The 14,047-nt window shown below is 37.4% G+C and overlaps 1 protein-coding gene across 1 annotated transcript in view; it reads right to left on the bottom strand.

Moving 5' to 3' along the window:
- Window positions 1-14,047, bottom strand: part of LOC134883582 (contactin-4) — a 110,275-nt gene that overhangs the window by 39,226 nt on the left and 57,002 nt on the right. Inside the window, exons 3-5 of the mRNA XM_063912012.1 lie at window positions 4,796-4,940; window positions 665-788; window positions 232-407 (exon numbers count right to left, since the gene is read on the bottom strand). Of these exons, the coding sequence (XP_063768082.1) occupies window positions 232-407; window positions 665-788; window positions 4,796-4,856 (361 nt within the window). The 5' untranslated portion in view covers window positions 4,857-4,940. The remainder of the gene's footprint in view (window positions 1-231; window positions 408-664; window positions 789-4,795; window positions 4,941-14,047) is intronic.

The raw sequence follows: 14,047 nt of genomic DNA, 5'->3' as shown, positions 1-14,047 counted from the left end.
GATAATAAAAGGAAGATGTAATCCATTATTTATCAAGACGTTTTTAAAGCTTGTTTTTTCAAAATGTTCTGGGCTCTTGGTCACTTTATGTCATCCGACGGTCAGCTAAATGAAACCAACTAAAACTGAAATGTGGCGGGCCTATAATCAATACTTTGTCATACTAAATCAAAGAGGAGCATGTGTCATGAGTACATGTTAGTATCAGTAAGGAAACCACTTTAGACTCACATGCAAACTGGACATTTGCCTCCTTGCTGACAACAGTCCCAAATGTGTTGGTGGCGATGCACTGGTACACTCCTGCATGATCCATGACGTGAGGATCACTGATCAACAGGTTCCCCTCCACCAGGCCGTAGTATGGATCGGACTCTGTGTTTATTTCTTTCCCATCCATTTTCCACCTTTAGAAAAGTAATCATCATAACCAAACACAGGATTTATTAATCCTTCCGTTGAATACCACTGAATCCAGACACCACTCAACAAGGGTACACTTAATTACTCTCTGAGTTCTGCTGCGTGACTGCATTGAAATGCAAATGAAGCTAATACAGTAACACAGCCTGGTATCACTTACAGCTGAGAAGAGCACTTTTGTACCACAATTTTCACATACACTGCGTCTTATATACGGTCAAAGGGCAGGCAAAACACCTACCTGTAATGAGGAGTAGGGTTTCCTTTTGCTTTGCAATTAATGAACACCTGCTTATCGTCAGTGCTCAGGGGGAAAATACTGTCACTTGGCTCCTGGGTGAAGACGGGACCATGGCGTATATTCTCTGTGTGGGGGTAAAAAAAGAAAAAGCTGTACAATGATGGGGAGCAAGTGACAATGAATTAAAAAGAAATCACTCAGTGCTCAGAAAGCTGTATGTTACTCTAGATGCATATAATTAGCTGCCAGCGAAGCACTTTGAGTGGATTCTGCATTTAATAAACCCTCTTGTTCACATGTCAAGAGGCAGATGCGATGAGAGAGTAATTACCAAAGATAACCCTGCACTATCCTATGGGCTTTCAACAAGAGCCTTGAAGTTATTTTGTATTTTTTCTACATTTAGGATGCTTATTCATGGAAATAATGTGCAATACAGTTATATATTTTATTTTCGGGGTGGAAAATATGCTTGTTTTTTAACAACTTCCCCGTTCATGATGGGTGCAACAGCTGTTTATGCTTTCCCTACTCACACAGCACATTATCAGTTTGCAAAAAGTGCATTTCCACCCACCTGTTATTTATTTTGGCTTCAAAGCTTTTATCTAAAGGCGACATTTGTTTGCAATCACAGAACATAAAAAAATAATAAAAATCAGGACATTTCTGAAATATAAGTTGCTTATATATAAGTATATAAATATGGATAAGTTGCTATAATTCCTACGCTGATTTCTAGACATTTTGTAAAAGATTGCGATGTATTTGAATGGATCAAGGCTGACAAGAACATTGTTCAATATATTTCTTCATTAAATAAAGTTAGTAAATGAAATGCTTCCTCCTTGCCTTTGAGTTAACGCTGTTTAGGTTCTTTTGGTAAGCTATTTGGCCAACATTTTCCAATCTCTCTCATAGTTTGCCATTAAGAGTGCCAAGAATAAGATCCTGACAGGCCTGGTGTACTTGGTATGATTGCTAAACTAAGATTGGATGATTTTCTGTTTAGGCTGAGGGGTTTATAATCTAGCTTACTTTACAGTACATGCACAGCATACAATACAAACCTACACTGGTCTAAATGTGATTGCATGCCAACACTAATTACAAAGATTGTCAAGTAACCTAGCTGGCTAATTGAGTTACGCTATATTTAATTTTGATCTCGATGCACGTAGCATAACATGGTTAAGGTATTTCCCTGAGAGTTGCAATATCAGAGTATTGCCTTACTATGGACATAATGTAATTATCAGAGAGCCTGCAAAAGCTGTGTATGCTATTCTGTGTGTGTGTGAGTGTGTGTGTGTGTGTGTGTGTGTGTGTGTGTGTGTGTGTGTGTGTGTGTGTGTGTGTGTGTGTGTGTGTGTGTGTGTGTGTGTGTGTGCGTGTGCTCACTCGAGCTTCACTTGGTTAGCTCCAGCCGAACGATCAATACACAGGAGTAATTAACCGATGTTGCACTAATTACCCCTGTGGAATCCAACATTTCTTCAATAGACGCACATACTGCCGTTATTCTAACATCATGTGTCATACGCCGAGCTGTACGTCTGGGTTTCACTCCTGAAAAATCGTTTGCTTTTTTAATTTTTGCTGCTAACCTTGAATAGCACAAAGAGTGCTCCCTTCCGTATCATCATCATCATCATCATCATGGCCACCGCCATTACAATCCTAATGAGAGTGGGAGTTTTTGCTTCAGGTAAGGGCCCCGCTTCCCCCGGTCTCTGAGGGAGGTGCCTCATTTTTACCCTGCCCGTGATGTCCTTTAAATTAAACAAATTAATGAGCCTTTAATAGCCGGGCTATTTCACCTGGGAAATGATCGGGTGGATGGTGTGTTTGCTGCCCTGTAAACACACCGACTGGACTGACCGCTAGCACACAAAAACACACACACATACAAATGACTTTAAATCAGTTTTCATGGGAATGCATGCAAATGTGAGCTCAATAGCAGCTATATGTATGTACAATACAGCACGCGCTGACATTTGCATAGCCCCGCATTCTCCTGTGGTGTGTTTCCAGGCTGCAGAGATATACCCGCAGTGAAAGTGCTGACTTGCGATGAGATGCTAAATCAATGGGAATAGAAGAATAAATAACAATACAACAGACCCCACTCTATACGCTGAATGAATTTAAATGTATTTCTTTTGATGAACTGTAAAATGCTGGCTTGGGTTCAGTATACAGTTCATCCCTTAAATGTAACCGCTGAAATTAAATCTCTAACTCTCAGTTCATCGAGGCTGCAAACGTTTTTAGTATTCAGGCATAAAGTTAGAACACTTGGAGATATTTGGACTCCTTAGCTGTAGTTCTTCCAGGAATTAGGGAGCTGAAAGATAGTGTTACTCGGGTTTAGCAGCTGTATAGCAGCTGAGAACGGAGTGCAGAATATATTAGCGTACAAAAAGAGTTGTTGATGTTTATAGTGCTTACCACATTTGGTGTTAGTGGCAGCAGTTGGACTTAAAGCAGTGAAATTTCATATTAAAACAGGAAGGTGTGAAAAGAGGAGGGATGGTGACTTCTTGTGCTATCTTCCTTCACATGGTCTAACAATGAGTCATGAACATCAGAGCTGATCTGAAGAAATAATGCAGTCTGACTGCTGAGACGAAAGAACTATAAAAGCTCATCTTTAGAATGACACAGAGCGGTTTCACTTCAACTACATCTTGTTAAACAACCTAAACTCCACCACTACATTTAAATGTCTGCCTTTGTGGCTTTTATTTTTCCCTGAACTGATCCCCTATCCTTTAAAAATACATTGAAATTAAAAGATTTGCATGGTTTTGAAATAAAAAACACGATAACTGGTAGAACATTTTCCCCTAATAAAAAAATGTATGATCACTTTTGAGACAACTATCATAATATGTTCAATCCTAATTGTGTATTATTATCATTTGTATTACTATTATTATTACTATTATTATTATTATTATTATTATTATTATTATTATTATTATTATTATTATTATTATTATTGTTATTGTTATTATTATTATTACTATTATTATTATTATTACTATTATTATTATTATTATTATTATTATTATCATTATTATTATTATTATTATTATTATTATTATCATTATCATTATTATTATTATTATTATTATTATTATTATTATTATTATTATTATTATTATCATTATCATTATTATGATTTTTATTATTCTTACTATTATTATTATTTTTATTATCATTATTATTATTATTATTATTATTATTATTATTATCATTATCATTATTATGATTTTTATTATTCTTACTATTATTATTATTTTTATTATCATTATTATTATTTGTATTATTCTTATTATTATCATTATTTTTATTGTTATTATTATTATTATTATCATTATTATTATTATTTATTATTCTTACTATTATTATTATTATCATTATTATTATTATTATTATTTTTTTTATTTTATTATTCTTATTATTATTATTATTATCATTATTATGATTTTTATTATTCTTACTATTATTATTATTATTATTATTATTATTATTATTATTATTATTATTATTATTATTATTATTATCATTATTATGATTTTTATTATTCTTACTATTATTATTATTATTATTATTATTATTATTATTATTATTATCATTATTATGATTTTTATTATTCTTACTATTATTATTATTATTATTATTATCATTATTTTTATTGTTATTATTATTATTATTATTATCATTATTTTTATTGTTATTATTATTATTATTGTTATTTTTATTTAATATATTACAAATTATTTTTTGAAATTACAATTACCATCAAAACATGCGACAAATTCTCTTTAACTATAATAGGTTAAAAGGGTAAAATATATTAGTTTTAATTTTAGAACAACTTTATTGCATTATCAAAATTAACCTAAGATTGAATACCATTTAATAATGGTGGATGCATTTCAGGCCATGAATTCTTCCCTCCACATGACGCAGGTTGCATGAAGTAGAAAAAGACCACACTATTCTGCATTGGTATTGCTACCACATAAAGGATACTCATATTGGTGTTGGTGTCGTCAATTTTGAAATGACACCCAGCCTTAGATATATCAGGTGTATCATGAAGTGTTGACTTCTCACCAGCCAGGCACTCTTTGAGTAACAGAAGGATTAACAGTTCCCATGGCAACAACATCTTCATTTTCCAAGGTCAAAGATTATCCTTCTTCCCATCCAGTCCAGAGAGCGTAGAATATTTCCCCGGAAGATGCTTCTCCGTTTGGCTCTGGAAGAAAAAGCAGAGGCCAATGAATTACAGTATGTGGGGATGAGGAGATGCCATCTACGACAAGCCTTCTGGAAAGAAAAAGAAAAACATGCTGGAACTCGTGGAAAATCGGTGAACCATTAATAATTCATCGAACCAAATAAGCTGAGCCAAGATCCCATGCCGAAGGGCCAGCTTGCAGCTGATACCGGGGTGCTGATATTTAGTGTATACATATCGCTGCAACACTATCTCTCCCGGGAGCAAGTCAAGCATTAGAAAAATAAAATAGAAGGGGAAAAAAAAAGGTGCTTGCAGCAGCAGCAACAGATGAGCGAAGCAGCCTGCCAAAAGTAACGCTAAGCTGTCTGAAAAAAAACTGTTAGTTCAACGTATTAACTTAATGTGTGATGTATTAATGTACAGTCCGCTGTATATCACAGGGAATACAAAAAACACACTTCATTCAAAACGCTTCACAACAACACCATGGACCGTGATGCCAGGAACTATTGCCATCGATTTAGAACTAGAAAATTACATTTGTAAAACTTGGCCAACAGTGTCAAATAACATTAGATGAAACTTAATGCAGTTTATGGGTTAGGGTTCTATTGCAGTCCAACACATTTGGGTGTTTGGTGCCCATTTTTAATAGCTTTTATAGTCAGAGTTTGAACCAGAGAGCTATCATCTGAATCTGCATTTTCCCTTAAAACGTCCAATGAGTGCTTATCCCGACCATTATTGTATCATGTTCCGGGTTGTGACAATAAGGAAATGATTGCTTACAACATAAAGGTTAAGACTATATCAGTTTTCATTTTGCGATTGCTGGCTCTCCTGCTCATCAGGACACTCTTCACATACAAACACCATTTGAGGCGTAAATGCAAAAGCTACCTATAAACACACCGGCTGCCCGTCACCAGCGCTAAGCTAAAGGCGGACTGGTAGGCTTGCCATGATAACGTTAAGTAGTCTCGTTTGGTTCATTTGTCAGCAACCGGCGTTTTTATGACACATAGAACTTCCGGACATTGACGAGTGGGGTATTTACTGACGTATTTTAGGTCCTAGAGCAAAACGTGACAATCTCTCAAGCTTGTGTTAACTGTGGATTTTATTACAGGAATCAAAACACAAACATGTTCCAAAAAATGTTGACTTTTAGACAAGGAAACCTCAATATGTTTTGAATTTATGGTCCATACTGGGTTGTTTCCCTTGCTTAATTAACAGGAATGTAATTAGGGTAAAAGGCAAACACAAATAATATGCAGACCAGAGAAGAAATGTTCCGTCTGTCTGTCTCTTCCTAAATCAATGAGTAAGAAAACAGGATTTGACTATTTGATGATAGACCACACTTTACCAATGGCATTCGACTACATTTTTTCAGTCAAGGTAACTCTAATGAATCAGAACTTGAATTCCAAAGAACAAATTCCACTGAAAAAATGTTGTAGATGAAGTGGTTTGATGTTTGCTACACCAGCAGTTCTTCGACTCTGACACCGTGAAGCTCCCTCAGACAAAATGTAAACTAATGCCATACAAAGTAAAGTTCTAGAAGGTGCAAACTTTTATCAACTTTCATTAAAACAAAAATACCAAACGCGTACCAACTCAATATTTCTTCTCCTGACGCTTTTCTTTGCCCTTTGTCTTGGTGCATGTAGTAAATTGTTTATCAGACAGATGGATCCCACCAAACAAAATCACTTATCACCAAGAGAAGAAGGGAGAAAAATGCATTAGCGGTAAAGGGAGTGAAGTAGATTTATCCCGCTCTCCATTATTTATTCTGAGGGAGGTTTCAATGAGGATCATTCACGCTTCATGTTGTCAGTCATCATTATTGATTTGGTTTCCACTTTTTTTTAACCTTTTGGCTTTTTGTTTGTCCTCCTGCCCACAGTCTTGACATTAGTCTCAATCAAATAGGGAGGGATGGAGAGATGGGTCGATGGCGGGATATTTGGTTGATGTCTCTCCTTATGAGAAGCACTGGGTTGATATATTCACCCTGTTCCGGAGAAATCCAATGAAGAAACTTTATCCATGTAACACAAAGACAAAGCTGCATTTTTCATTTCTCATTTGACCTACTTGGGACTCGGAGCTATGAGATATTCTTAGATGTTCTTTCAATGCACCGTTCTTTCGTGCAGTTCTCGGTAGAATCAAAGGTAACGCTCCATGTTGATTAAGGTGCTGGATGAATAGGTGCTAAGTGAAGGACACAAAGCTTCATTACAGTTAGAGGCAGAGGTTTTATGTTAGTCTCCGAGAAACTTTTAAATCGATGTGAAATGTTTTCCAGACATTTTGTCAAAACGCCTATCCGCGATCAATACTGTTATAGGCCAGCACCTGTAAGTAATTCCGAATCCATATGTTTTTAAATTCAGATGCGCTTGCCAAGCTCTGCAGAAACTCAAAATTAGACTCAGATAGAAACATTAGAAATCCTACATCTTGAAAGCGTTCTCGTTTTGACTGACAGATATAATTAGCTACTTTATAAACTCATACATAGAGTGATATGTTCGTTTTATGGCTCAGTCTTGTTTTATAATCATGTCCATTCCATTTTGAGCCTGAATTTGAGTTTAAGCTACGTAAAATGAGAATCATCCACTCCTCTTTACCGCATGAGACAGAGTCTAATTGCACTATTTGAGTTATATATTCCAAGAGATATATCATAATATCCAAAAGCATGCCTTTGAATCCAAAGCAGATCATTTGCCATTTTGAGGATACTTACTGAGGAATTTCGGCCATTGGTATTTAGTGAAATGCAAGGATATGGGAACCATTACACTCCATTGCAGAGGTTGTCTAACAAGCCCCTGCAGCCTTGAGTCATTAGCGTACGTGCTCAGCCCGGTGATCGATTATGTTCGCTGTAGTCAGCTGTCCACTTTCACTTTCAAGCTGATCAACTTGGTTCCGTCTACCTGCAAACACGTGTCCCGTGTTCATTTAGCATTCAAAGTCAGACTCAAGGACCCTGATTGCATTTAGCCTCAGACAGTACCCATTATGCATATTGTGGAAATGCAGAGGCCACAATCCCGTGAGGTATACAAGTGAGGGAGCTGGCACTGTTCTCCTGTCAGACAGCACAACTCCATTTTAATGATGCACAGGCCCTTGGCATCCTTGGGGAGGATGTGTTACTTGGTCACAGTCCAGAAATTTAAAGTAGTTGCTTGTGATCGCCATGATTAATTTATATACTCTAAAAAAAATACAATGGTAATAATTCTTGTGCCCGGCGGATGGCGTTCACAGGTGTTGGAAATACCAAATGGGATGAGGCCAAGCTAATGGTGCCTGGAAGGGAAACTATCTGTCAGGGATAATCCCTAATACTGTAAAAACCCTGGCATAGATAATGCGCTTCCCCCGCCTCTCTCACTAGCCCGTGATATTGAGATAGCTGTGGAGAAATGATTAAAGGAGGAATGGATATTGACACGGATAAATATATGCATCCAGAGTGAAGTGTTGCTTGGTTTAATGTTGTGATGATTCCCTAGAATAGCCAAACTAGGTTAGGAAAAAAGGGATGCAGAGGGAGTCCTGTGAACTCTAGTGAGCCAAGTTCCACTTCATTACACTCTGAGTAATTGCTTGAACATGTGACTACAGAAATTAACTTCAGCAGCCTTGTGAGAGGTAATTAAGGCTTTTGGTTTTCCTTTTTTTGGGGGGGATGAGCGTAACATGGTTCAGCCTCACGCAGGGTGCCATAAAGACATCACCACATTATCAGAGCTTGAAAACATATAGCCTCCCTCATTGTAGTGAGTGTTCAATAAACCAAAGCTCATATCAAAGCATGTCTTATGTTTTTAGGCTTCAGATTCCTCGTGGAAGGCTGTACATATCCAGAAAAGCCTCCAGATCTCAGATTACATTGCCTCTTAAATCCAGTCAGCCGCAAGGGAGTGAGCAGTGCTGCAAGCCGGGGTAGCAAACTGTCACTCAGTGTGTAAGTACATATTACTCAGTCACGAACAGAAGGTGGAGAATATTGAAAGCTAACATCCTGTCGATTCAATAAAGACCGAGCAAACAGAACCATACATGAAATATGGGCAAGGAAAGTGTGGAGTAGACTTCAGATGTGAGATGAATAAATCTGAATGTTCAAAGTAAGCAGATGCACAGAACCTCGTCTGTCTTTTTTCAGCGTTTGATTTTGTTGAAAGGGTGTTAGATCTGCAACCAAGTAATAACCAGCTTCAGATGTGTGACCTTTGCATACTTGAGTAATGGTAAATTGTCCATTTGGTTTTTCTAGTTTTCTGAAGAGGGTTAAAAGACCTTGTCAGTGCTCTCTGAACAGTGTTGTATTTTTGAAATTTCATCTGCATACGGTCAAGAATGATGGAAATTGGTTTCTGTGTTTATATATCTCTGCATATTGATGGAGTTTAAATAAATAAAAAGTACTACGGTAGGCTGACAGTTTGCCCCTGGCAGCCACCATAAAGGGTACTCTGGGACTATGATCAACTGATTACTAGTGTAATCCATTTAAAGTATTGAGTTACTTTTAATAATCAAATCCAAGGCCCCAAAAATATTGGAATGAAACTAAATAGTTACGCCAATATATTGTTATTTGAATTATTCGATAATTTTGGAGACATTTCATCATATTAATAGGGATTTAAAACTAATTAGAGAGAGGGGATTTAACAAATCTGGACTCTTCCCAGGGAATTAAAGTGCCTTTATCCCTGATCCAATTTTCACTTGATCATCTTTTTCAGTAAAAATCGTACGGAAGCATAATGCAATCACAAAACAAACGATGTGCCTGTCTTTCTTTGAGTAAACGATATTATTAGATCAGATTTATTTGGAAAAAAATTGAATAACCTCGTGGTAACAGGCCTCCACCAACCAGTGAATTGCAGCTTACGTCCGCGTTCCTCCAAATAAGTCGTCTATTGATCATTTCATCTTTTATAGACCTTTGAGTGATGTCACGCTGACATTGTCCTTTGTCCACCAATCAAATTCAATGTCTATCAATACACTGTTTATCAGCATACAAACAGCACTTCATCGTAGAAACATCTCTTTAATGCCTCTCTTTAAAACTTCATTTTTGACGAATGGACCAACAGCTTTTGTCCAGATATCTGTAAAATGTCATTTTGATGCAATACTTACGGTATGCATCACTTCTAATGATACTAAGTTCTTCATAACCACCAATCAGAAGAAGAAGACAAGAACACACACACACACACACACACACACACACACACACACACATTTTGAATAAAAGGATCTTACTGAATGCTAGCACAGCTCCTCCACCTGGAAAAAATGGCCACGGTTGCAATCATTTATAGCATGGAATAAATCACAGAGCCAAACAGTCAAGCATGTTTGCGACTGATTGAGTACTCACAGAGTAAGTGGAGTCTGCTCGCTCTCTGCACCAGAGCCAAGACACAATCAGCCCTTTGGGCAGCTAAAAAAACAGACAGAGAGAGAGAGAGAGAGAGAGAGAGAGAGGGAAGCATTGCTATGTATTTCTTGTACTGACTTTCGTTAGTCTGGCACAGGAAGGAAATGGTCTGCAATACACAGCATGTTTCAGGCTGCTTCTTCAATAGGAAGTAGTTCATAAATATTGCTCTCACTGGTGCAGTTTCAGATTGATGTTTGGTTGAAAATATGTAGAAATAATCTTCAGGTAAACAACTGTGTTGATAAATGGATAAAAGCTTGGTTTTACAGCAATGTAGGACCGGCTTATGATTATATTTCAATGACAATAATGATTAAATTGCAGCCAAGAGTTTAATCAACAATTCGTGCTTCAACCGAATGCACGACTATTATTCAATCAGTATTTAGAGCCAAATGTAAATAATTAGTTTATAATTCCTCCTCTCTAATCCTGAAATATTAGTTATTGTTTGTATATTTGTATGCTATGAGCAACTAACACAGAGTCTCAATAAAAGCCACTGAAACGTGACATAATTCAGAAATGAGCTACAGTATGTTACCCCAAATGCTGCCGGGAGAGAGTTCAAATAGTTTATTAACATTAGGGGTACTGAGATAAACAAATACCCTATCAATAAAGTGTGACATGATATCGATTTCTACCCGAGAGATGTAGGTAAAGTAATTCAGTGATGCTATTCCTTGACTCGGCTAAGTAACCTAGACAGTTACCATCAGTCAATCAGTTGTCGTACAACTCCAGCGACATTTAATCCATTAGTTCATACAATTTATTAGATAAAAAGCACATGCCTTCTCCCTTCTTGACTTCAGTTCTGTCCATGTGAGAACAAAGAATCAAGATTAAATAAGGCTGTGTGCTATCCAAAATGTAGCCAAGAATCGATTAACTGAAGATCATTACAGTTCTGGAAATCGCATTGGAATAGAGACTGTACAGACTGTATTGTCCAGAAAAAAGGAATGAGAATCACTCTGTTCTTATTCAACTTCTTTGGATGATTGACTTCTTGCCAAACTGCTGAACACACCAGGGGCTTGTCCCTTGGGATCATTTATAATGTTCCTCAGGATAGCAGGGTCAGTGAACAAAGGTATACAAAGGGGTGAGTTGAATAGACGTATAGAAGGTCTTGCTTGTTCATGTGGTCCCCATCTCCTCCACTGTTCCTCAGGCTCTTTACTAGCTAGGTAAGGAAACCACAGTTGGCAGTAGGATCTACAAAGTTGTGATTTTGATAATCCTGAAAGCGACTTGTAGTGATATCTTAAAGAGAAACGACCGAAGGGGAACAATTTAGACAATTTTACGGGCTAGTATGGCTACTACAAACTATGAAAGCATTGGGAGGCTTCATCATGATTCGTAGCTACTTATCCAGCACAATACCTTTTCCGTGTGCATTGTGTCAGCAGCTGTGACCCCTTGCAAAAGGCTGCCTCTTTCGAAGAACCTGAGTGTTGCCTTCATTTGTCTGAAGGCGTCAGGGTTTGGGGAAATAGGACCCAAGTGCAGCAACAAAGGGAGGCAGGTATGGGTACGAACAAAAGGCGAGCTTTATTCCAAAAGCTGTTTTACAAAAACACTTGACTTGAACACATGAAGACGATAAATCCAGGGCATGAAAAACACTTGACTTGAACGCATGAAAGACGATGACGAACTGACAGAGAACACAAGGTGAAGCAGGACTAAATACAAAGACACTAATCACAACACAAGCCACAGCTGGGGAGGGGAGGCAGAAACACGTGGGCAACAGGTGACAACAATGAAACAATCAAGGAAGGAAGGAAAACCAAAAGACAGGAAGTAAAACTACACATGACACAACAGAGGGAAAACCTTTCAAAATAAAACAGGAAACGGACAGAAAACAAGGATCATGACAGAAGGCTACCGTGAAGAGCAGCTGCACCTCCTTCTATAAACCATAACACTATATCTAGGACTGTACTTTAGCAACAAACATAAGTCCTACTTTCCTGATTTTGAAAGTGCACTTTCACGAGTAATTCGATTTATAAGGAGAACAAAAGTCAGACATCTCAAACACGTACTTCCAGAAACACACAGAAACTAATCATAATGACCTGAATGTCTGCACTGGCACCATAGAGGCCATTTACTCAGTGTAATTTGGTTTCGAGCAAGACAGACTCCAGCAGAGCTATCACAAAAAGACTGATTGATTCTGCAGGTGGATAGAAGCCTGCTCATACTGGCCATAAAAACGCTGCATATTCACAAGATTGCACTGTAAACATCAGAGGCAAAGGGTGTCTGTTCCGTGTGAAAAGCAAAATGGCCTTTTTACACCAATGAGTGTGTCCTTGGTATTATGAAAGAGATGTTTTTGATGAAAAAAATAGAGTGTTGATATAAACAGGTTCCTTTGGGAACTTGTTAGGGAGTGGAAACATCACAAGACTTCGAAATAAATGATTCCAGTATCAGACGGAGATGTTCCAGCTGTCCAGTCGGTCACATATGGAAACTAGGGTGACTTGACAAATGACAATGCATTAAGTAGACATTCACAGTGAGAAAACCATCAAGAATCACCACCCAACTCTTTAGCCCGCTGGAAGTTGTATAACCTTCTTAGTCTTTCAGTCTATGCTTTGGTCCACCAATCCTAGCGAGGCTTTTTCAGAAAACCCAAATTGAATGCTAATGTTGCTCTGTGTCCGCTAATTGAAATTGTTTCTATCAAGTTAGCTCAAACAACCTTTAGAGACAATTGGAAAGAAACATTTTAAACTGTTTTTTTTTAAAACTGTGCTGTGAGAAGCGTTAGGGTATTTCTGTTTTGGAGGTAGACCTATCCCCAAATAAAAGCCACACTGAGTTTAACACTTCTTTTTCTTTTTGAAGATGAAGATTCAAGATTCAACTTTATTGTCATTGCACAGAGTACAAGTACTAGGACAACGAAATGCGGTCTCTGCATTTGACCCATCCTAGTGTTAGGAGCAGTGGGCTGCCATTATGTACGGCGCCCGGGGAGCAGTGTAGGTAACCAGTGTCTTGCTCAGGGACACCACGGTGGCACTTGGTCTTTCGGGGACTTGTGACCTTCCAGTTCCCAGGCCAAGCCCCTATGGACTTCGCCACCACCGCCACCATCTTTAAGTTACTGGAGTTAATGTTAATATTGGAAACAGTTGGACAGAAAATGATGGCAGCACTGGATATCTTTTTACCTCAAGCGCAGAAACAAGCTTGCTTATTTTTTTTTAAATATGTAGAGTTTTTTGCTGACACTAATACATCTCAGTGTATCAAAAGAACTCCACCTTAATAAAGCCAAATAATGTCCATTTCTCCTGCATTTGGTTTTATTTGGTAGTATTGTTGAGTTTATTACTTGGCTTGATGTTACTGCTATTACTTTTGTCTTCCAATATAATTTAATTTACTAGACAAATTAAGCACGATTTAATTTGTGATTATGAGAGTAGAGATAGTCAATAAATACGGGTGGACAAATTTGACTTTCAAGAGTAATTAAAGAGTGATCAATAACTTTAATTACCCTTTTTTTTCTGGTTGGGGATCCTTATTGCTTCGTGAGTCTTTGTGGCTGTTAGAGGGACTACAGAGAGACGGG

This window comes from Eleginops maclovinus, chromosome 20 (genome assembly GCF_036324505.1).
Source record: "Eleginops maclovinus isolate JMC-PN-2008 ecotype Puerto Natales chromosome 20, JC_Emac_rtc_rv5, whole genome shotgun sequence".
In the NCBI taxonomy this organism is placed as follows: domain Eukaryota; kingdom Metazoa; phylum Chordata; class Actinopteri; order Perciformes; family Eleginopidae; genus Eleginops; species Eleginops maclovinus.
This window is presented reverse-complemented; position numbering and strand designations above follow the sequence as displayed.